The 25,651-nt window shown below is 36.0% G+C and overlaps 1 protein-coding gene across 4 annotated transcripts in view; it reads right to left on the bottom strand.

The window, feature by feature from the left end:
* Positions 1-759: 759 nt before the first annotated feature.
* Dhc64C (dynein heavy chain, cytoplasmic) overlaps positions 760-25,651 on the bottom strand; it is a 244,593-nt gene continuing 219,701 nt past the window's right edge. For all 4 annotated transcript variants that reach the window (XM_083114055.1, XM_083114054.1, XM_083114053.1 and 1 more), the window contains 10 exons: positions 20,897-21,189; positions 19,710-19,923; positions 18,546-18,740; positions 17,046-17,373; positions 14,564-14,748; positions 13,353-13,481; positions 11,791-11,988; positions 7,431-7,602; positions 2,780-2,876; positions 760-1,053 (listed from right to left, as the gene is read on the bottom strand). In XM_083114055.1, coding sequence (XP_082970181.1) covers positions 882-1,053; positions 2,780-2,876; positions 7,431-7,602; positions 11,791-11,988; positions 13,353-13,481; positions 14,564-14,748; positions 17,046-17,373; positions 18,546-18,740; positions 19,710-19,923; positions 20,897-21,189 — 1,983 coding nt within the window. In that variant the 3' untranslated portion in view covers positions 760-881. The remainder of the gene's footprint in view (positions 1,054-2,779; positions 2,877-7,430; positions 7,603-11,790; positions 11,989-13,352; positions 13,482-14,563; positions 14,749-17,045; positions 17,374-18,545; positions 18,741-19,709; positions 19,924-20,896; positions 21,190-25,651) is intronic.

The following is a 25,651-nucleotide window of genomic DNA, read 5'->3' on the forward strand; positions in this document are numbered from 1 at the left end:
TGTCTAAGGAAAGCAAAATCGGCATATTCATACGATGAATACTTAAAATGTCATTACAAACACGATACATCAGAGGGTCCAATCCTTGCAGCAAGTGACCATGCATTACATGGCTGTGTCCAATATGCAGCCAGGTAAGAACTTCTTCTCGATGAGAGAGACAGGATGAGGAACAAACACCATGCACCTATGGTGGGCTTAAAAGTGGGAAGCTTATTGCCCATTACCCCATATCCAGCCAAGTGTCAAGAAGGCAACAACAAACACATCCTGCAGGTCGCTACGTCAGAAGATGGACGAGAACATCGCCATCAGCAGACTTGGCTGCTTCATTCCCTTGTATGCTTACGTGACTAGGGACCCAGCACAAGTGCAAGGTTTTAGATTAAAAATGCTGTATATAAGTCAAATCCACACACCCTGGAAGAACTGAAACGTAATATCCACAAAGAAATTACCAACATTAATCAATGGAAACTGCAGTGAGTTATGGGTAACTTCATCAAGAGGTGTCAAAACTGTGTGAACAACAAAGGTGGTCAGTTTCAGCACCTTCCTTCATAAACTGGTTAGTACCTAAATCACTCTTTAAACTAGTTACGGAAACTTGCGTGCTGGATTCACGCACAGTCTACAGTGCCGACATGTGGCTACAAGTGCCTCGCTGGCCAATAGCGCATACACCAATGCAGCGGTCTCCACCACTCTACGCTCTGTAGTTAAAAACACTGAACGCAAATGTATAAATAATAAAACTAATGAATTAACAACATTTATTATAATTGATTATACCAAAAGGTTACAATACATATAAATTAAGAGAACATGCATAAAATAGCATTATTAAAATATTAAACACCAACAAGCAACACTATCGTTAATTAGTTGAGAGCGGTTGAAGTAAGAACAGCTACTCCTCTCTCGTAAAAGCTGTGGTGGTCCTGCCCTGGGGCTATATTGAGGTCCACCGTAAACAGGAGCTCTGTGCGAGTTGCATTCAAATAGACAGGAAGCGAGAGTTTTCCAGATATATAATCATCTCCAGGTGAAACTCTGTAACAAAACTTTCTATTAACACTCGCACAGTTGAAAGATAAATTTAAAATTAGCAAAATAAGTGCTTCAAAGTACAGAATAAAGCATTTCTACACTAGCATGTACTTTTAGTGACAAAGTGTATCCTCTAGCTTACAACCTAATGCATGTGGCTACTACAAGTCACAAATCATACAGAATTCGTTTCATCTTGCCATCCGAGTGGAAGGCATTTACATATTGTCGTTTTTCTGTAAAATCTCAAATAAACTCTCAGCTATGTGTTACTATAAAAAAATATAATTTATAAAAATTTTATTAAAATTTCAAAACTCCGTTGTGTCTTATGTACACCCGTGAGCGAAAAAACTGCCCACCCTCAAAAAATTCAAAGTTCAAATCTGCACGATGTGACAAGGCAGGGCAGTGTAGCAAACCTCACATGCAAGAAAGATAGGGCTTCGCCAGTACGTCGAATTCTTGGTGATGCTACAAAACATATGTAATTGATGTATTTACTTATTTCTGACGAATAATTACAAATAATTAAACAATTGATGAATTTTGCAACACATTCTTTGCTCTTGCTTCATTCGTCAATATTGCTATTAAAATGAACTGAAAAAAAATACACAGACACACGCACACACAAAGCACATATATAACCAGCAAAGAACACAATAGCAATTGGTCGGGCCTCCCCCATGGTGCAGTGGTAGCGTCATTGCCTTGTAATCAAGGGGTCCCGGGTTCGATACCCGGTGGAGGCGCAAGTGGTTCGGATCCCACTTTAAACTGTAGGTCCAGTCCCGATTAGCCTTACTGTGCATAAAGTGGACTTAAAAAAACACCAACTCAATAGCAATTGGTCGTTTGGTCACATAAACAACACACGTGTTCTTCTTAATTACGTGCCATACCATGTTGACAATGAAACTGTAAACGGTGGGAGTTCTTCCCAGTTTGTAACACTGTCGATGATTGTGGCACTCTTCCCGACTCAGCATTTGGCTTGTAGGAGCTGGTTACATTCCTACAACAACCATACATGAGGATATAAAAATATTCATGGCCACAAACTAAACTGTAATTTATGGGGCAAATATGTCAACAGGTGTCTCGAGAAATGTAAAGTTGCAAGAAGGGCCTGGACGAAACGTGCCATGTGGTATCTGCCGAGCGAGCCCGGAGGAGCATGTTGAGTGTAGAGAGAGAGTGAAGAAGAAGAGACAAATCTAGAGTAGTTGGTTAAGGCGTCCTACTTATAAACTCAGACTGACATTTCGATCCTATGTTCGAGTCTCCACTCGACCAATTTTTTTTTTCTTTCTTTCGGTGTATGGTAGAGTTTATAATGTGTAATTATTAAAATTGTCCTATTGCTTTCACTATCGTTTCAAACCATTTAAATATAACTTTTGGAAACACGACGTTAACTACAGTGTGAGTAATATTAGTTATAATTATTTGTTTTGTTATATGTTATGTAAGACTTCGACGTATGGCGATGCTACTTTCTCACATGTGAGGTTTGCTACACTGCCCCGCCTTGTCACATCGTGCAGATTTGGACTTTGAAATTTTCGAGGGTGGGCGGTTTTTCCGCTCACGGGTGTACCTCCCAGTACTTATAATTAAATAGCAAACAAAATGCTTTAGTACTATTTTCTTTTTCTTGTGTCGCAACATCACAATAAATATGAATGTTACAAAATATGAAAGAAAAAGTTGTCACATTACTTACCTTATCCAGCGTAAATTGGTAAGTGGTAGGTCCATCATTATAGTTGAAGTCAGATGCAGTTGGTTGTTCTTACACTGCGCTCCTTGAAGTTTTAAGCCTAACAAGATAACATTATTATTATTATTACTATTACTTTCAACATTGTGGCAATGGACTTCCGGAACCTATAGCATATATTAGTATGCTGATACATATTGGCTCATACTTTTCATAGTGTGCAAAAATGCAACACAACCCTTTTGCAATGTCTAAATATCCTGGAAATTAGGCAAAATGCTTAATCATCATTCATTCAAATGTTGAAGTTAATTTCATATGACTGTATTTGTGCACAAGTGCAAAAAGAAGAAGACAAAAGAACACTTCACTTGAACAAGCAAAATAAAATGGAGTATTATTACAACATATTACTGGGAAATAGCTAAACATATCAGATAATCAAAATATTATCCACAGGTAGATAGAGATCTCTCTCCATCCATCCGGCTGTTTCTGGTGGAAAGAATAACACACCATAATGCACTTCCCATATTAATTAAACATCAAGCATACGAGGGTCACTATTTATATTTTGAGCCTAACAATGAAAAAACAGGAATTTGGCATTGAAAACTGCTTTATTGTTTTTCGAAGTATTCTCCTTTATGGTCAATACACTTTTGCATTCATTCAAACCATTTGTCAAAGCAGTTTTTCCAATCTTCTTGAGACACCTCCATAATATGGTTTTTGAACGCATCAACGGCGTCTTCCGCCGACGAAAATCATTGTCCATGCAATTTATTCTTGACATTCGGGAACAAGAAGTCATTGGGTGCCAAATCAGGACTGTATGGCGGATGACCCATCAATTCGATTTTTTGACTGTTCATAAAGTCGGTTGTTAGACGAGATGTGTGACAGCTGGCATTGTCTTGATGAAGAATGATCCGACGGCGTTTGTTTGTTTTCCGTATTTGACCGAAGACCTCTGGCAAACAAATTGTTGTGTACCATTCAGAGTTGACCGTTCTACGTTCCTCTAAAGGCACAGTTGCCACATGACCAGTTTTCCCGAAAAAAACAGGCGACCATTTGTTTCGATGTGCTTCGAGCGCGAACAACTTTTGTTGGATTGGGTTCATCTTGAAACACCCATACAGTGGACTGCTGTTTACGTTCCGGCTCATATGCATATATCCATGATTCGTCACCTGTTACAATCTTATATACGTCTTTTGAAGCACCACGATTGTATTTATTGAGCATTTGTTTGCACCAATTGACGCGAGCGTCTTTTTGAGTTTTTGTCAAATTGTGTGGGATCCAACGAGAACATACCTTTTTCACAGCTAAATGATCATGTAATATTTTATATATGCTTGCTGGTGGAACTAATGCCTAGGTTGCCTCAATCTCACAGTATGTCACATGACGATCTTGCAGTATTAGGTTTTGCACAGCATCAATGTTTTCTTGAACAACAACTGATTTTGGACGACCTTCACGAATCTCGTTGGTGAGCAAATGGCGGCCACGATTAAATTCGTTATACCAGCGTTTCACAGTGGCAAAGGATGGGGCTTCATCGCCAAATGTGGAAGTAAGTTGATCGATGCACTCTTGTCTTGATAATCCATGTCGAAAATCGTAAAAAATCATCGCACGAAAATGTTCACGAGTTAATTCCATTTTATTGTTGTCGTGCAATCTCCAAGGCAACATAAACAACACAAATCAAGCTATTGACAAAACATTTGAAGTACGTTATGGTCAATAATGCCAGACGATTCCGTGCAAACGTCAAATCGCACCTAACTTCAATCAGTGTTGCCAAGGCTCAAAATATAAATAGTGACCCTCGTACTGGGGCGTTACCCCCACACCCCCTATACGCCTTCATGGCGTGGTGCTATGCACAGGGGAACACTTTATTTTTTGACTTCCGGACCTAACCAAGTCAACCCAACAGTAAAGCATCGAGTTCCCAAGTGGATGGTGGCAGAGGCCACCGAAATTAATAGAACATTTACAAGTAAGTTTCGCAGATATAACTTTAGCAACTTACTTACGTCTTATATTATCAACCGCGTTGTTTATTCCCCTTATCATGAAAGCATACTATATTTGAATACTGTTCAAATATGCCATTACTGATAGAAAGAATCACGCAAAAGGAACAAGTGTTTTGGAGGTTCTACACCGAAGCCACTACCACCATGACCACATACCACAAACTTTCCTAAGGTCTTGTTCAGCCCAGTTCGGAAGAGCTTCACATCAGTTCGTAGGCGAGCGCGGGGGTAGTGCAACGTAGGGGTGAGGTGGGGGCAGAAGGCAAGGATGTCAGATCTCTCAGATTTTCTCCCCACCAGCCCTCTTATGCCCTTGATGAGCGAAAGCTCTGATTCTCTGTCGTCTGCTGGACGGTAGAGGTCTCAACACAGGGTGCGGCGTTGCAACAGCTTGCAATGCCTTTTCCGTTCTGTGGATTGTTAACGCATGGACGTTCCGCGGGTGAAAAGTGCGCTCTGAAATCTTTCTGCTTGTGTTTGTTATCGTGGTGTTGTTTTGTGTTTTTGTTACTTTCTTGATTTATTCATGTTGCATTGTTGTTTTCTTGTTATGTTGTTTATATTTTCGTTAATTATTATTTATTGTTGTGTGTGAGCGTGGAGTGCGTGAAGTGAGCAAGGGGAACAACGGTCTGTATTTCTCCGGAATGCTACAAGAACAAGCATAAATAAAGCATGGTGAATTAAATGCGGAAACATATGAAAAGTATTTTCAAGATAATTTGCATCCAAATTTACCACTTGCTTCGGTGGTGGAATTTCACCATTGGTTGTTTTTAAAATATGTAAAATTTTAATTGCTATTTTTCATTCACTTGTTCAGTGTTCTCGATTGGATGGAACAAGTTTGTTTAAAGTTCACTTTTTTCTCAGATAAGCTAATCGTGACTAGACTAAAATGGAATCCGAACCATTGTCAATATGACTCCACGGCGAATCAAACCCTCTACTAGATTACAAGACGACGTGGCTAATAACTACGCTGTCCTTTCTTTTAATTCTTGCACAGAGGTTGTTTTTTTTTTCCCGAATAGCAGTCGTGGTCCGAAAATGCCTTGATTCTTTGGTTAACTTACAATAAAGCCATGCTTTTTCATTATAAACGCCTATGTATCATTTAATTAATCTATGATGTGCATTTACTAGAAGCATATATTACTTTCTAACCATAGAAATATTGTGATTATTCAGTAGTATAGATGTGATGGAATCAAAGGAAAAACATTGTTCATTTGCAGAAATAATATTGGAATACTCCTGAGAATTGAAAGTAAACAATGAGTGCAAAGCTGTAAGCCATGCGGCGGTCTTTGTCAGTAACCGACTGTTCGTTTGTTTCAAATGTGTAATTTTCCGACCCAAAGCTGGATACGGGCCCGATTCCAAAATCCATTCCATGTTTGTATAAATGTCCAAGATATGATTGCTACCTCTCCGTTCAGCCCATTTAATACGTGAAATGGAATGATTTACACATTGAAATCCTGAAAAAAAATAATAATAATAAATAAAAATACCTAATCATTGCATGTGACTGCTTTTACGTGCACTTCACATCCCTTCAACACTGAAACAAATAAAAGTATCTTGGCGTCGGAAGGAGTGACAGCAAAATGGAAGTGCGTAGCAGAAAGGCTTGCTGTTTTTTTTTTTTGTTACACTTTAAACGTGGCAATATCTTCGTGCCAAGAAGGAAGTAGAACTTATTTCCGGTACGTACCGAACTGGCGTGAACAAGTCTCTAACAGAATGACAAATAACACAATTATGAAGAATTATGTAGTTCACATTAATCATTGTTCAAAAGGCTGAAAAAATTAGGATCACACAAGTGTTTATCTATCAATCTTTGAATGAAGAACTACAGCTGGTCTGACAACTTTAATTAGATGTCAAGTAGCCAGTATAACTTTTTAGCCCAGTCTGTAATTCATTTACAGTATTGCCCATATTATTGGACTCATTAGTTGAAAAAATGAAACACAGATTAACTCACTTTATATAGAGAAATTTGACAGAATTAATGTTTTGTGATACACATTGCATTGTTATACACACTGCAAGTACCGTCAGTACTTCTTTTTGAGCCCATTTTAATCACTGTTTGTGTAAAATTCCTTTTTAGTCCGTTTTCTAAACTTCAAACCACGTGTTTTATGAAATTGAAGATACAAATAAACAACACCCTTACAACAACCAGAATTAATATTTCCTTTGTTATAACCAAAAAATAGCATAAATTATACAGTAAACAATGTATGTATTGTTCCAGGAATTTTTGCGAATATGCAAAGAATCGTACTGTCATGTATTCTTGGGACACAGTAAAAGAAAGGCTTGTGGGAAACAATATTATATCGAAGAAAAACAGATTAACCCCATAAAAAATTATAAGAATTGTCAAATATATTTAGTTAGAACACTTTCAAAACAAGGAAATATGTTTCTCTTTTACAATGAGTCCAATAATTTTGCCAATACTGTATGTGATGCTCCTCTATGTAATATCCTCAGTAAATATATTATCTTGAATTTTTAAAACATGCTTTTTTAATCCAAACCTAACTACCTGCTTTATAAAACAAACAATATCTTACCAATGACACCAAAACTGCATTCATCCATCATAGACTGATCATGTGTATCGGTGATGGTAACATCTAAAGCCAATTCTTCCAGGGACCAGCTGTTAGCCTGGGCAATGCACTGACGAGTTGCTGTAATGTAAGCCTCAGGATTCAGCAGTCCTCCGAGCCACACATGGAAAGTCTGCAAAGAAGGAAGAACATTATTACTTAACCCTCAGTCATTCGTGCCCTCATAGTAGCACAAATGTCCTACATGCGGCACTCAGTGCCACCCTATCAAAATGAACGTTCTTTACATGAATTATTGATTCAAATCGATGCTCAATTACACTAGCACTTACTGCAAATCAAGCGAAGTATATAGGAACGCAAACACGTCCATTTTTGACATTTTTATTAGCTATTAAAGGAAATAAACTAAAAAAATGAGATAAAGTATTTCATAGAACTGCAAGCTTATAATCTTGAAGCAAACGCATCAAAATATTATTCTAGAAATAATTAGAACTTTGCCATACAATGAAGGAACTAAAAAATGAACTCTCCATTCACAAAATTTTCAACGTATTTTTCAAAACATTTCACCATTCATTTTGGTAAAAACCCTAATTGTGGTGGAAGACCACCAAGTGATAGTATTGAAATAAAGAGGGATGTCTCTTTTATAGAGGGAAGCTTTAGTAAAAAGAGTTGGTGGATAAAATATGATTTGTTTATTGAAAATTGCAGGATAGCGGAGGAGGTTATAAATGGTCAACGTATTTTTTTAAAAAAATTAAACATATTTTTCAAAACGAATTGAAATCATACAGCTCATATGGGCTTAGAAAGGAACTATTTGTTCCAAATTTCTCAGTCAACGTCTTACTGACTCACAGGAAAAGCAATCAAATGTATGAAATACAACTCGAAGAAACTTACAAAATATTTTTAAAATGTTCAAATCTCAATATTTTTCTCCTTTTACGAGATATACATAAAAACCCATAATGACTCAAATGAAAGGAACCGAATGTTATCACGTTTCAATATCGTTATTTTGACAACTGACATTTCGTATGGGTACTGCAATGGTTTCTGTATACAAATAATTTGCATTCCGAACAACCTACTTCGTTTTAGTCTTCTTATTTCCACCAAATTCATGGCTGGCGTGGTATAATATAAGGAAGGAAACATTCCCGCGTGCGGTACTGAGTGCTGTCAAAGGGGGACCGGTTACTTCAGAGATGTGTAATCAACTGAAAGAACAAAAGAAAAAAGGCACCAATGCCTCTATGTTTTCGTGGTAATATTGTATATAGGTTACCTAGTGCTTTCCCGACCCCATTATTGCACTGGTAAGGAAAATAAATCAAAATTTTAAAAAAAGGTGCCGTGCAGGTTATGGAGGGTTAACTGAAATAACCATTTGATACTTCAAATTAGGAATGCACCAAAGCTGATGTCTGTTGATAGAATATTGGCTGAACAATTCTGAATTCATAGAAAATACATACTTAAACTTATATATATATATATAAAGGTGAAGTTCCCCCTGCATATAGCACCGTGCAATGGAGGAACATTTAGGGGATGTGGGGTTAGGGCCCCATACAGTCTCAATCTCCATTTTGAAGGTGATGGGATCAGCACCACACTCTGGCTGCCTTTGCCCCCCCTACACACATGGTTGGGTCCAAATTCCTTTTATTTTATTGTGATTTCATCATGATACGAATGCAATTTTTACATGGTTCGATTTCGATTTACGTCTTAACACATACTGCGGGGTTCAATACATGGTTAGATTAGGCAGGTTAGGTTTTGATCTCTTAGAATTAAAATAAAGTCCCTAAATGCATTCTACTAAGGTTCCGACTTACTTCTAAATTAATTCCCATAGTCTACGATACTTACCATCACATGTCAATGAATAATACCTTGTCCATGGGAAGTGTGCATGCTTGTGTCAGGTAATTTTTAAGTTGTTTTTCTTCCAATATAAATAACTTTTTTTTGAATCCAAACAGTGCTCATTACTTTAAGGAAGGTTCAAATTTTGTGTGACAATGATTTCCAAAATTCTACAATAAGTACGGATGGGACAGATTAATCGGTACTCTATCGGTATCGGCCGATATAAGCATATCAGTGTATCGGTAAAATTACCAATTATTTTACCGATCCGATATATCAATAAATATCTGATAATTTAGTGCAAAATTTTGCTGTTGTGTTGTAATTTTTAAGGATGATCTCCATACCCTACTCTCTAAAAAAGTAAATGTCCAAATATTCTACTTCTTTTGCACTGCAGTCACCTCGAAACACACATTTATTAACCTTTCAGGTTCTTCAAGGACAATTTCTAATTTTATATTGGATCCGTAGAATATCTGTATCGGTAAATTTTATATCGGTACTTTATCGGTATCGGCCAAAATTTCATATCGGCACATCCCTAATAATAAGTGTTTCCACTAGGAGAATTTGAAAAAAAAAACATAAAACAATCAGAACCGTTACCCAGGGTTGTCCCCAGGTATCCATTGATTGGAGGCTGGGTAAACCCCCGAACTGCTTTGCAGGGAGAAGGTTGGAAAAATTCTGACCTTTTATCACCCATCCCGGGTCTCTGCATGGTAGTCAGACACCCTACCAACTATATCACCGTGGCTGTATTTAATCTTATATGATGAATCCAATATCTGACGTATGGAAATCAGAAGCAATATCAACCTGTAAAATTCTGATATTTAAATCAGTTCTAATAATCTTTCTCACTTTCGAAATTTTGCTCATAGAGGGCATATCAATATAGTTTTGGAACAGTTTAATGCAGTACAGTGTTGTACTGTCCTCCAGAGAGGAAAATAATATCTAACACTGCTTTCTTGTAATGATTTCAAATTTTGTAACTTTAATCCTTTTTCATGAATATATGACTGTTTACCAGTGAAAAGTATATCTAAAGATATGTACAGTCATGGACACTTCTGGGTTGTAACAATTCAATTAACTTTCAATGGAATTGTTACAACCCAGAAGTGTCAATGACTGTACAATGCACAAAGATAATTTTTTACAGCATTTTTCTGTGAAATAATCACATTGATTGGAATCCGTTAAATAATGGCATTGGAATTGGTACATAAAATTATCAGCAAGTACCTAGAAATCAATACAATTTCCATCTCCAACACATCGCTAAAATAATTCTGGTACTAATCTCATCTTCAAAAATTTAATAAGAGGGGGCTTACCCTTCAAATTAAATAAGAGTACAGTGTTGTACTGTTCCATTGTAACAGAAGACAAAAAATGTGTTCTTGAAGCCCTGTTTTGCTTCATAAGGGAAGACACCCAGTTTTTCAATTGTAATCTTTCTATTAAATTACTTTATTCCTTTTGTGCATGTTGTATATTTTAGGGACGGTTAACCAGGTTAACTGGTACTATATCAATGTCAGGCTGTATCAGGAAATTTTGCTGACAATTTTGACAACTGTCCCCAATATAAGCAATTGAGTTGCAATATTTAAGAGAGTGAATTAGCTATTCGGGTTCTTCGTGGAACAGTGAAAATTTTATACCAGATTTGTACACTCCTGTTCACATAAAGTGGCACATTTTGTAAGGTTGCACAGTTGTAGTTATGTGCCACTTCATCTGAACAGGAGTTTACAATACCAATTACTTATGTTACTTTAGCAGTATCTGCAAAAATTCCATGTCAGTTCATCCTTACACTGAAATTAGGGCTGAGCCGATGTTGATGTACTGGCATCAGAGAGAATCAGTTTGGTTTTATTTCAGTCCTTCAAGGGGATCTGCAAAAAATGCTGCAGGACACTTTCAAGGAGTCTTAGTTATTGTGGAAATTATGCAAAATTTTAAGTTTTCCTTCTTTTTTTTCTTTTTGCACCAAAATTGTGTGAAACTGTTTATTGTAATATCATAACAGGTTATTTTAATGTTCCAATGTCATTCAAGAATATTTTGAAGCAAAACTTTGGTAAATTGATGCTTATGATTGGAGTGAAATGTTCGTACACTAATATTAATCAATATTTTGAAAAATTAATTGTTACCATTTTCAGGTATTGGAATTGGTGGGAATCTGTATGGTTCTCGGTTCAAAGTTGTATCTGTTCAGCCCTATATGAAACATCACTGAAGTTATGTCTTCGTTAAGTCTATTTTATGCTCAGATAGACTAATCAGGACTGGATTTACAGATTAAAGTGGGATCCAAACTACTGTGAAATGTGGCTCCACCGACAATCAAACCTGGTACAAGACAACAATGTGAACACTATGCCATTGGGGAGGTCCTATGAAGTATTATCAAGAGATTAAGTTACAAATATATCTACGGAGTACCAACCTTCAATTCCTTAGCTCCTCCTTGAGAGACAAGGTGAGATACCTCTTGCAGTTGCTTGACCCTCTGGCTGAAATCTGTGATCCACTGAATAACAGTACAGCCATGGGGAACAGTGTATCTTCGCCAACTTGGGGGAATTATTCCTTTTACCAGATCACTTAGCATTGAACGGTGATAATTTGTTTGCTTTTTCTCACCCTATGGAACAAAAAAGGTACAATACAAGCTTTCAGATGTTCAACTTTAGCATTATTTAAGTTACAGGAATCAAATGTAAACATATCTTAAGTAACGAAGTCAACACTGGTAAACAAACACTATGTATGTTAGTTGTGCGTGTATGTGTGTGACGGATTTTTATATTGTATATATAATTCTTTTATCCAGGCCTTTGCCTAATTTAAATTTTAATTCTAGCTTCTTTGAGTACGATGATGCTGGATTTTGTTGGTTGCATATATACACATATTTTTACCCTATTTTGGCCCACACATGGAATAAAAGCATATTTTAAGATAATTTTTTTTCAAAGATTTCACCACATATTGTACATAAAATCACTCTCCTACCAGCAATATAGAGGAATTTTGTTTATCTTTCTCCCCTTTTTTGAGAAAAATATTAGGTTTAAGTGAAAGGAGATAAAGTGATTTATAATAAATGTGCATTGTGAAACAAAGCATGAGTGAGAAACATTTTATTTTATCTGTTTCTTTTTCCTCTCAATTTTGTTATTCTTTAGTACTGTCGTAAACAGGATTATTTATTCCTCTTCCACCTGTTCTCTGGACATCAGTTATCCTTATTAGCTGAACAATGACTTCTTTTATTATAAAGTAAAAGTTAAAAGAACCCCCAAAATCTTACCCCTTTATGGCAAATAAATTTGAATTATCAGTACAAGCATGATTTTATGACTGGTGGAATGTTAAGAAACATGACCCCTTATATGTATTTATTTGTCCAATAAAACCAGTGCCACAATGTTCACAAAAGGTTAATTAAAAAACCAAGATAAGTATATGTCATAAAAATCAGAGCTCTACACCCACTGAAGATGAGCACAGATGTGCAAGTGTTGGGGGGGGGGGGGGGTGGATTCCTACCCCCATATCAACATCTTTATGTGATGACAGCAGATTCACAATATAATAACTGCTGCCTATTGAACAGTTGATTGAAAAGAGTGTGGAAAATTGCAATCCGACCAGAATTTGAACTTAGTCTGTGTTTAAAGATCTATGTTAGGAAACCAACTGATAGCTCTACAAGAACCTCCAGTTCTTACATTCTTTGTCCATGGTGTTTACTAGCATAGAACCCAAATTTTCATTGGCTACCTGGACAGCAAAACCTTACTCATTTATTACTACAGTGGATTACAGTCTCAAATTTTAGATCACCCACATAAGTTCCTTAGCCAAAGTTCCCTCAAAAATAGAATTGAGGTTCCAACCGTAAATGAACTTCCATCCAGAGGTACATGTGTACAGAGACAAACATCACTGTTGCAACTTTTACCAGACTAAGCATTTGTTATTTTGCAATTTGAGAAATCTCACCTGGCAAATCATCACAACATCGTCAAGATCATGTATGACATCCTGAAGTAGTTTTGCTCCTGAATTCACCTCACGCTCAAAATAGCGATACAAGGGATCTTTAATATTCTCCACTGTTCTTCGTAGAGTCTGAAAAAGAAATAAATTAAAATTTACACAACATAAAAATGGAAACAAGCACTTGCATCATTTTTGAGAATTTAGTTGTACATGTTACACCCGTAGTGCATTAGAAATTTATAAGAGGTAATGTCTCGTACATTACTCTTCCTACTTACTGGCTTCTTTAAGCACAGATTTATTGACTTACAGCATAACTTGTTTCATAAATCTTAAAAATTTGTATTGCTTTGCAGCAAGAAACTTCATTTGGTACCTTCTGCTTCAGTTTAATATCAACTAACTAGTTTTAACAATAATGAAAAAAGTAAATTATTTTAAAGGATTTTTATATTTGTTTATTGTTAACAACCATAACATCACATTTTAAAACAAATCATAATGGCTGACACACCATAAACTTCCTATCTGTATCTCCCTGGTAAACCAATAAAAAAATCAATGTGGAAAACACGAAATGCAATCACTTTTCTCTAGGGATGGGACCGATTAATCGGTACTCTATCGGTATCGGCCGATATAGGCATATCGGTCCTATATCGGCCGTATCGGTTTATCGGTAAAATTACCGATTATTTTACTGATCCGATATATCGATAAATATCTTATAATTTAGTGCAAAATTCTAACATTTTGTTGTAATTTTTATGGATAATCTCCATGCCCTTCTTTCTAAAAAGGTAAATGTCTAAATATTCAACTTCTTTTGCACTGCAGTCACCTTGAAACACACATTTATTAAGGAGATCAATGATCATTTCAGGTTCTTCAAGGACCATTTCTAATTTTATATCGGATCGGTAGAATATCGGTTATCGGTATCGGTAAATTTTATATCGGTATCGGCCAAAATTTCATATCGGCCCATCCCTACTTTTCTCACTCCTCAGCCTAATGAGTATGAATGATCATGAGACATTCACAAAGGAATTTCGTGGCTAAATTCGCAAAGCCAGCAGTCAATGAGCAGAGCTACCAAGGCAGCTAAAACTTATCTATCACAATAACTGGCTGTTCCAATTACCTGTAAATGACTTCACATACATACACTATCTTTAAGAATTCGAAAGTGCACATCAAAATTCACTAACCTGCAGCGACTTAGGAAGAAGCCGGAGCCAAGTAGCTGCAGAGTTGTGGAGAGTCTTCATCCACGCAGGGCGACCATCGGTTTCCTTCTCATGTGGCTGATCTAATCCCTCCTCAGCCGAGTACGCCAACTCATCATCATCTTCCAACTGCTGCATCTTCAGAAGTTTCCCGATAAGATCGGTGCCTTAAAGGGGTGGGAGGAAAGGTCAACTCCACAAAGAATGCAATGACAATCGCAAGTATTCATCATATAACTCAGGCTACATAGAAATGTCTCGTGGTAACGTTATATATAAAGTATGCATAGAACAGAACTACTTTCTAAACATCCAAAGACAATTTTCTGTGGTCTCTGTTGAAGGATCAGGATCATCCTATTATTTGTCAACAACTGCACAACCATTCTTGTTATTCTTTGAATGACATACCATCATTCTCTCAGGTTAAAAATTCTTTGAAAAACTAAGGATTCTTGTGATTTATCTGTTCCAAATATATTTTTGAATGAGTACGTATTTAGAATGATACATTCAGTACTATAATCAGTATTAACCAATGTACTATAATCAGTATTAACCAATGTAGGCATTTTGGATTATCAGTAAAATTGCTTACAACTTTACAAACCTGATATTTCTGTGTGACAGCTGGGAAGACAATGTGACTACAACATGTAATTTCCCATATTCTCAGGAAAAACCGGTGACCACGAAAATATGTTGGAATTCTGAAAACTTTTTTTTGTTGTTGGTTCTGTACATAATATGTACAACCAAACTACATTATACTCAGCTATAAATGTCAAATGCTAGTGTTAAACTTTTGTTCCTTAATATATATATATATATATTCTCTTTACCGATAATAAAAAATATCTGACCTACTTCATGCCGAACTGTAACAAAAAGAGCAGCAAAATATTGTAAATAGGAGAAATAAAATCTATGTAAAACACAACATTCCCAACACCATAGCTTGAATAAGTATAAACATTAATATTACCTCTTAATTTCTAGTACAAAAGTACAAAAAAAGCACTTGAGAACTTGGTGTGTAGTGTTTACCATTATTGACCAGTGTAGACAGTTCATTTGTTTTTCCTTCATTTTATAATCTGCATTAGTGCTAAAAATTTAGATTTTTTTACAGAATGTAGTTTCCTCTCTAAATATAAAAATCAATTGCAGTTACCTGTTATACTCACAGAGGTCAAATAATTTATCTTTAAGCAATATTTCTGATATTTTATATCAGATTGTAAAATATCAGTTGTTGGTATTGGTATTGTATGCATGCCTTATATCAGCACACACTTTCACATTGGTAGATCCCTACAATGTTCCTTCCTTGTCTGTAATAACTGTGATCTTTTTCATGTTAATTTACATTATGTGTATGTGCTAGATATGTCCTGCACTATGGCTGTGCAGTCTTAAGGCGTCAGGCTTTGGACTTGGGTTGTGGGATGCATGCTGGTTTATCCTTACAACTTTTCTCCTGAGATATCAGCCAGTGTATAGGACCGGTGGCACCCACCTCGTGAGGAAATTGGAGAGTTATGAATGAGTAGTGTAACCTGGTCTTTGAAACCTACAACAACTGGGGGTTCGCTGTGCTGACCACACGTCACCCCGTAACTGTTTGGATTATTTCACACCTCTGCTGAGGCATGTCTGCTGACAGCCGATAGGTAGGCCGTGGCCCTCAAGGGCTGTTGCACCACAGGTTGTTGTTATTATTATGTATGTTAGATAATACAGGTTTGAGTGAAAGATCTACAGCTCACCAGGTTGGATGGTATTTTCATTCTTCACTATTTCATATGAGCACTCTGAAAATATTTCCAACCACAGCACCCACTGGTGACCGAATGCTCATTTATAAGATCTTTCGGTCTTTTTTTCCTCACTGATAATGAAGCCATGGTGGTCTAGACAGTAGACAGTAGGGTGTCTGACTGACAAGTGGGAGACCTGGGTTCGATTCTTGGGTAGGTGACCTATAGTCGGGACAGCATAAAGAAGCTCCGGGGCTCATCCAGCCTCAAATCAATCTGTACCTGTGAGCAACCCTAGGGGGTAAAGGCGACTAGAGCATGGTGATCACATCACATCAAATGTCCGAGATCGAGAATGTGTGGAGTCCTACCCACACATCCCATAAATGTGCCTTCATAGAACAATACTATATTCACGGGGAACTTTACTTTACCTTCACTGATGATTCAGAAAGTGTGACATTTTTCAGTATGACTGTTCCATATCCATTTATTTTTCTTCTGTATGTGCATAAATAACTGTGACTTGCATTTCAAAAACCTTACTTTCCTACTGCTCCAACGATTTGCTGCTCTTTTCTTATACTTTTATATTCCATCTGAGCATAAGCATTTCAGATACTTTCTTTCAAATATTTCCAGCTGATAATTCTTTACGCTACCACCACCTCTAAAATCACTTAAAAACCAAGAGTAATAATTACCTCTTGTAGTAAGGAGGACCTTTTCTGCATTATTTGGGAGACCGAGCCATGAAGGGGTCTGCCTATCAGCCAATCCCTCAATCCAATGTAGAAAATGGTCTCGCCTTACTCCATCAGGCATTGTAATATGTCTGCCAGGGACGCCATCGACGTTGGCCACCAGCGCAAAGTCTGCTTCAAAACTACGCGGCGTGAATAGCTTACTCAGGAAAGATGCTAGCAAACGCTGGTCATAGTCATTGTCTATCTTTCCTCCGTATATGCACTGGGACATCAAGGTGACCAGTGCATCCCATGGAACCTTCTCCGGCGGAAGATTTGTGCGACCCTGGATTAAGTATCACACAGATATAATATATTAATGCCTATAATGTCAAAAGATGCAATTGTTATTTGTAATTGATCAGCTGTTATTACACGCCATGTGTTTGCCAACATGCTAAATATGAGATAAAATCACAATCTTTTCCATCTTCTGAATTTTGGAATCAACCCAAGTTGTTCTGGGAGGGAAGGAAAGAATAATTATGGAGGGTCTAAAAACAAGGGAAGGTTGATCTCTGCAGCAACAGGTACAGAAATTAGGCTTTTTTACTTTTTAGTTATTTTTTTAATCTACTTTAACCATGCTTTAGCCTTTCCATGACATTCAACTTTCCAACCCTTAAAAGTTTGCCACTTTATATAAACAGGAGTGTACATGTTGAGATTTTATTTAATTTTTAACATGTTATTTGTTAAATTATAAATCGACAAGTGAAAGTCACACTGTCCAGTTCCCTGTGCACAAATCAGCAACTTCTTACCCTTTACCTTTCTGATGAGTGTTGCCAGTCATCATAATTTTCTACCAACTGCCAAGTATCTAATGGAATCTGTAGTATACAATTGAACTGATAACTTTTCTCAATGATGATTAAAAGTTACTGATACTGATGACAACCAACCTAATTATTCTGTTGTGAACAATTATGTAAAACATGGAGGAACTTAATCTAGCTGGCAGGCGAGTAACAACAGACAGTGTAGCAACTCAATATAGTTTTCTCCCATAGCTTCGACTACAGCACAATACTGACTGAGGAACACAAAATGTCCTTGCAACATCTCTCAAAACACTTCAATGATGCAAGTTTCAAAACACTGATAAAACACTGGACAAGAGTACAAATATTGGCAGAAATTATATTAATATCTAACTGTGTTTTTTTTACTATGTGACCTATGTATTTGACTTCCTCTTGTTTTATTTCTTTAAAAAAAATATGCATGTCCAGGCAAAATAAAAAGTAGACACATAACATAGGCTGTTTGTTCAAATGTAGAGGAATGGTAATTTGTGTTCCAACACTTACTTGCTTTGACATTCACGTTTCTAGATACTTCTGCATGCAAATTCTACATTACAATGTTATAAAATCAACATAAAAAATTACCATACGTTTTGTAAGTAAAATATGAAAGAAAGAAATTAATTTTAAATCAGATTATAGTACTTACCATAGCAGTAGATTCTATCCATGTATCCAATGTATCACATGCAACTCGCAAATCAGATTCGTTGAATTCATAATGCTTGGCCCAACCAAGTGGTACGTATCGGAGACGTTCTTGTACAATTGCATGAAACCATGCCAGCAGGAAGTACAGGCGGGCTCGTTCACTGGGAGTTTTCATCATGCGAGAGGCAGGAACCTGACAAATACAAACTGCTATTAGAAATTTCAAGTACTTTATAATTAATTGCATTATGTACCATTCATTTTCTCAAATATTTTTTTTTTCACAACTCGTGTGTTTTCATTATTTACATTAAACAATGTATGGAAATATTGATACTAGTATGTACAAAAAATCAAAACTATATATTTAAAGAAGTAATTAATATAAATATGTCAAGAGTATCACTGATATGTTGTTCAGCTCTCTGTTAAGATAACTAAAAAAAACTAAAATGAAGAAGTTTGAATTATATTTCATAGTTTAAAATTGACTAGAAGCACATGAAACTAAATTCCATGAAACATTTCTAACTGACACACACTCTACTATGGAAATCAATCTCTAAAACACACACTCTACTACGGAAATCAATCTCTAAACAAGACTAAAGTGGAGATGTCTGTAACATGGTCCTGAAATGCCAAATTATTTAAATTCCATACTATTTCATGGGCTTTGTAATCTAATTTCAATCATGTTCGGTGCTAAAATCTAACACAAGATAGAGGAAGAACATTGAGCTTGCAGTGTTTCAATTCTTTTCATGAAGTTTCGACATATCCAGTACACTTTCTCCACATTAACCTGAAGTTCTAAAACTGAAAATTATTGTTGAAAAATGAATAATGAATATGATACATGCATTTTCATACGTCAGGATTTTTCCCTGGTTGGGAATAAATTGTGGTTTCAGTTAATTTTTGCTACTTTGGTTCTTGTCTTGAAATATCAATTTTGGAAGGTTATTTTGTAGCAAATGCTAAGGATACAGTGGAACCTTGATTTTATTTTTCCATGGGACCAAGGTGAAAAAAATAATTGTAAAGCATAATAAAACATTTTTCTTTATTGGGGCACAAAAATGTAAAATCCAGGAATATCAAATCGAGATTGCCCTGTATATCCTTATTAGACAATAACAAACTGTTACTGAGAACTTACTGTGCTGAAGGTACGAAGCAAGTTGGCCCTAATACCAGGTGGTGGTTCAAACACAAATATCCTTCCAGCTCTAAGGAGATTGACTGGAACTTTAGGGTTTATCTCCATTGTTAAGAACAATCTAAAGTTGGCATGAGGCTGCAGACTATGAAGCTTCTTCTCCAACTGGACGAGCCATTGAGGAGCTAAGTGCACGTTCTTTAACAGCACCCACCTGAAACATGGAAGAAATGTTTTATTATCTGCCATTTCATCTAACATACAATACTTGCAATAATGTAAAAATAACAATAGGGTATTCATTCTAATGTATGCAGGATATAAATAGAGATACTTCATGTAGCTTGAAGAAAATAATACTGATATTAAAAATCAGATTGGTGCAAAATTTATATTGCTTACTTAAAGAGTATGTTTCATGATATTTAATATACAGAGGCCTTACAGATGTTTTCAATGAGTATTGTCAAAAAGCATTCCACCATTACTGAGTGTTACAACAAACAAAAATTACATGAAATCACAATATCATTCTGTAATTCCAAGAACTTTCCAAATTAAGTTGATCGTTCCATTGCTGAACCAGTGGTATCAGTATTGGAACATATTGGTGGAAATTTATTCACAGACTAACAGTTTCTTTCCACAGCTTGAGCATTTAGTAGTCTCCAAAAAGAATGCCATTTTTCCAATTAGGTTATCCTGAAAATTATGGAATAAATACAAAATTTTCATTTATTTTGCTCCAGTATTTTGTGAAAAAAATGTTTTTTTTTTGTTTTTTGGGGGGGATTCAGTGCCAGCTATTTCAATATTCTGATGTAATTCTTGAAGACTTTCATTCTATTTCAGTAATTTACATCACTTTTCTATCTTTTGGGTTAATTGCAACGACGAGTATGTATAAAGAACTGGGTGATAGGACAAACTCAGGGTTCAAAGCTGAGACCTCCAGCTTTGAAGTGCATTACACTGATCACTGCTATGGACATCAGTGCAGTGAGATACTTACATGTTAATACTAATCAGTATTTTTAACAACTTTTAATTGTTACAATCTTTCAAGCTTCGGCACTGGTATCTGCGAGAATCAAGAAGAGTATCAGGATTGGCATACTGGCTCACCCCTAGATGCTTCGCATCAGTAAATCTATACTTCTGCAAATGAACAACACATTGAAACACACCTTCCTGATTTAACAGCCAGGTTAATTGCCCTATCAGCTTGGTTGAAGCCTTCTGCAGATCCAATGGCAATGCTTGCAATTGGCTTTCCAAGTTCTGCAGCAAGGTCATCCACTCGTCCCGAAGCATCAAAGCCTGTGACTGAGCAGAGCAACGACGGAACATTAGCTCTCAACTCTGTTTCCACTATATTAGCCAGATCCAGTTCCTTCTCAGCAGCCGGCATGAAGTTCTCCCCAAGCACTGCTGATACAAAGAGCTGAGCCGCAGCGATCACACGGTCCGGTCTGAATGCCTGGAAAGTAGAATGAAACGTGGGAAATCTGGTTGTTAACTGCATTCCAAGCATCCATTTAAAAACAATGCAAAACAATAATTCAGAAATATGGCTAATTAAAAACCAAGCCCTGTTCTGAGATGTTGGCAGATGTGAAAAAAAAAAGAAAAGAATACTGATATGCGAACATTTTACTTTAAAAAATCACACTCTAGCTTAATCAGGGTATCTACCAAAACCACAAATCCAAAATTCTTGACTTTTCTTAAAAATTATTTAATCATCCCCTACTTAGGTAGTTTGAAATTAAGAAAATATATATTTTTATTTAACGAAAAATCCCTACCACAAGGCCGGTTAAGATGAAAACTGAAGCTGTACTTTAACAAAAGATTTTAACGCATTTAAAATTAATGCTTCAGACTTCATCCTGGATGGGGAATGGTCACATTACTTTAATATTTTTTTCAAAACTTCATGCTTTTTAAAAAACTTAGTGAAAACATATCTTAAGCACAACTCAATACAAGTTTAAATTTTCAATTTTATCAAATCCAAGTACAGGTATTTAACAATGTAAATTCACTTTACTGTACAAAATAGCAAACATTCTTGACAACAGGAATAATTTCTTGACTTTCTTGACCTACCCGTTGATTTCTTGACATTCTTCACTGGCAGACACTTTTAACACTTTTGCCCTGACTCCTGGATTTCAGTATCGGAAAGTATAAGCTCGAATTTATGTATTAATTACTGGTCAATACTCAGAGTCCAGGTCTAAAAAAATGCTGCACATCACTTTTGTGGTCTAAATATTCTAGAAATGATGCTAAATTAATAATTTTCTTAATTTTTGCCATAATATTAAATTATTATCTTGTGCAAAATTTAGAATAATTTATGGCAAAACTCTGGTAGACTGATATGATATAGTTCAATGGAAAACTTACATATTAGAATTTATAAATATGCTAAACTGTTTTGAATTGTTACAATTTGCAAGTATCAGTATCAGAGGAAATGGATAAAACTATTGGTATTGGCTCAAGCCTAGAAAATATATATTTAAATTAAATCATTACATTAATACCAGGCAATTCTTTTCCAGTATCAAAATGTCACCCAGCACTTTCACAGGATATAAATATCCTGGGAAATTATGCATAATGCATAATTGTCACAAATTTTACACCAATTGTGATTAAATGGTAGACAATGTCGATCCTTGATTCTGAGAGCAGGAAAAATTTAAGGAATTTTTATCACTCCCATACAAATATGAATTTCAACTAAAAATCTAAAATTGAAAATTAATATGGAGAGACCTGTAATGTCCCCCTAATTCAAATTAAATTTATGACAAGGGTCGGTCATAAAAGCAGCCTTAGAGGCTAAAACATGCCTGCTAAATAAAGATGACATCTACAGTGTCTATCTATCTATTAATCAGTAGCTCATCAGAATCTGTCCGTAATATTGGCATTTTGTTAATGAATATAAAAGTATAATTCACACACACTGCATTGTAAAGTAATTGTCTAAATATATAGTTACTTTTTCAAAGAAAAACTCATTGCAGCCACCTTGTTATTTACACTAATGAAAGAGGTGAATGAACAATTTATATTTCTCATAGAATATTTATAATGTCATACTGGATCAATATTGTTAAATTTAATATTGGCATTTATTAGAATCAGCAAAAATGTCATATTAATCCACCACTAATTTATACAAAGCAAATTTATATAGTTTATTGTGTCCTATTTGGCACAAATGATTGTTTCACAAATAGAATGCGTGTCATTCTATAGAATGAAGGGATCTGAACCAGTTAATTGATGGGGTGATGTAAACTACTCATCATTCATCCTCTTGATGAGACCACTCGTCATTAACATGACGAGTTATTGCTTGGCATGCGAAAGGTACAAATTACACAAAGGAATTAAACTACTGAAAAGACAATGGCAACTCGTTGGATTTTGTGAACCGTTGAACCTGTATCATGGCTGGGTGTAGGATAATTACCTGTCTAACTGAAGTCTCTGAGCTTGAATGAAAATAGCGAAGTCCTCTGTAAGCTTCTCTCTAACTTGTTGACCAAAGCGTGCTTCCACTATCGACCTCCTGCCTTGCTGACCTCCTCTCTCTACCAACTCAATTCCCAAAGTCCAGTCACTTCCCAGCTTGTCTCACCTCTATATTCCCTGGCCATCGAGCTCTTCCTCGATGCCGAATCGTGTTTATTATAATTGCTACCATGCAAACCGCTGACACCAAACCCAGAAGTGTTACCTGTTTCCTGAATGCTCAGGAGGTTTGCATGGCACAACACAATGCATTATAAACATGCCTAAGAGGCTTGAGACAGCTGAGAAAAACAAGTGAATGCCCTGGTCAACATGAAGCGTTCAGAGAGACTTAATAAAATAAACATACAATCCTAGGGATTGATACGTTCGCGCCTCCTAGGAAAAATTTTCTCCTTTGAAAATTTAAGTCAAATCGCAAAGCTTGACATGACTCAGGTTCGCCAATTCCATATATTTTCTTAAAAAACCAAATATACAAAAGAAATACACCATAACTGTCTGTTGTTTGCCATATCCCGAAAGGAAAAAAAAAAAAATTTATTCCCTAAACTTCATAATGAATAATACCCTTAATACTAACAAATTCGTATGTTTATACGATGTAAAAAACAATAATATATACTATTATAAGACTAGAAATCACAAAAGTTCATGTCGTTAAGCGAGAAAACTCTTAATGTATCACATGTGCGTGTACGTAATGTGTATTATGTATAATTGCTCATCAACCAGCTCCTAGTCAAGAGTCTGTGATACCTCGCCACGCGGTAACGACTCTGTGTCTCCCGCGAGGCCAACGGCTGGAGCGTCTTGCAAGATGGAAAGGAATTCACAATGTTTGTTTATATTGCCCCTCGATATAGACTCTTCAAATAAATAGAAAAACCTAAAAAAGGTGCACAAGTAAGTACACGTAAGTAAGCATGTAAAACATTGTCACTTCTCACTGTTTTGTCCGTGTGAAAACCTGATCATATCAAAGTGCGTATGTTTTACGAACTACATAGCACTGCACTCCTAACATCGCCAAATATATAAACTTGCATGGCTGTGTTGCACATTCCAATGTATTATTATACAATATTCAATGCATATAGTGAGTTACACTGAAAACTGTCGCTGGTAAAAACTGAATTATAGCGTTCAATTTTCTCTTCTACATTAAACTGTACACTGTATACATATATATGGCTTGGTGAATACCTTTGTATGACTGCACACAAAATTAATAATCTTCCAAGTGACAAAACTATGTGCTTGAGTTTAAATATCAAATAAATGTTCTGCGAACAAATGTGCCGCTTTCAATATTCCATGTTGGTGAGAAGAAAAAAAAAATATATCACACTAATAACTGCATGCAATAAACATATGCATAAAATATTGGCACTAAAGCATGCTTTCTAAAATGTTCGAAAGTGCTGTAATTATGTTTTTTATTGCTTGCATGTCCGTTTATTATTCAAAGTGCAAAATTTCATCGTAAAAAAAAAAAATATGCACTAATTACACTGGTCAATTGACACCACTGGTGCTTGTCGCTTCCTTGTAGTAAAATGTAAACTTGAATGCATATAAAACTGGTTCTCATGCATGGCACAAAACTGAAAATGTGTATAAGGGCTATGGAAAAGTATTGTTTCCCATAATGCATGTTAAATAACCAAATAGATACACATGATAGGAGCTCGCATGTGTATGTGTAGAAACACTGTAGCACAATTCTGTAATTATTGTTTGTGACCAGAACTGCTGTTTGTAGAAAGTACGTTTGCTATGCTGCTTCTTCTCTCTGGATTGCTTGTCGTCTTGACTGCATGGGGGCAATGTAAAAATGTAGTAAATTACCCGTAGAACTTGGGAGATGGGGAAAAGTTGTTGATAATGTATAGTCCGCTATACTGGGAAATGTATGGTGGATTACATCCTTCCTGTAAAAGGTAGTCTCCGTGCAGTAATAAATAGAAATGTCTGCATGTCTCCCTCAAATTGGTGGTGATGAGTCTCTTCTTGAAATAGTACTTAAAATGTCTGCATGTCTCCCTCAAATTGGTGGTGATGAGTCTCTTCTTGAAATAGTACTTAAAATGTCTGCATGTCTCCCTCGTAGAATGATACTCAGTCTTTCTGCCTGGTAATAATAGACTGCCTGCGGATGTCCGTCATGAAAATGCCCATGGATGGTGTAGGCATTGCTTGTCCATGGCGCTCCGTATAGACAGGTTAGGTTAAAAGGAAAAATTATGACAAAGAAAGGAAATTGCAATAGGATGGGTATATATAATTCAAGTATGCATGTACACAAAACCAACTAATTTCCACTGCCTTTTCTTTTAAAATTAAATTAAATTGTCTCATCAAAAATAAAATATGATTAAAAT

The sequence above is a fragment of the Lepisma saccharinum genome, chromosome 28, assembly GCF_977018435.1.
Source record: "Lepisma saccharinum chromosome 28, izLepSacc3.1, whole genome shotgun sequence".
Taxonomy (NCBI): Eukaryota; Metazoa; Arthropoda; class Insecta; order Zygentoma; family Lepismatidae; genus Lepisma; species Lepisma saccharinum.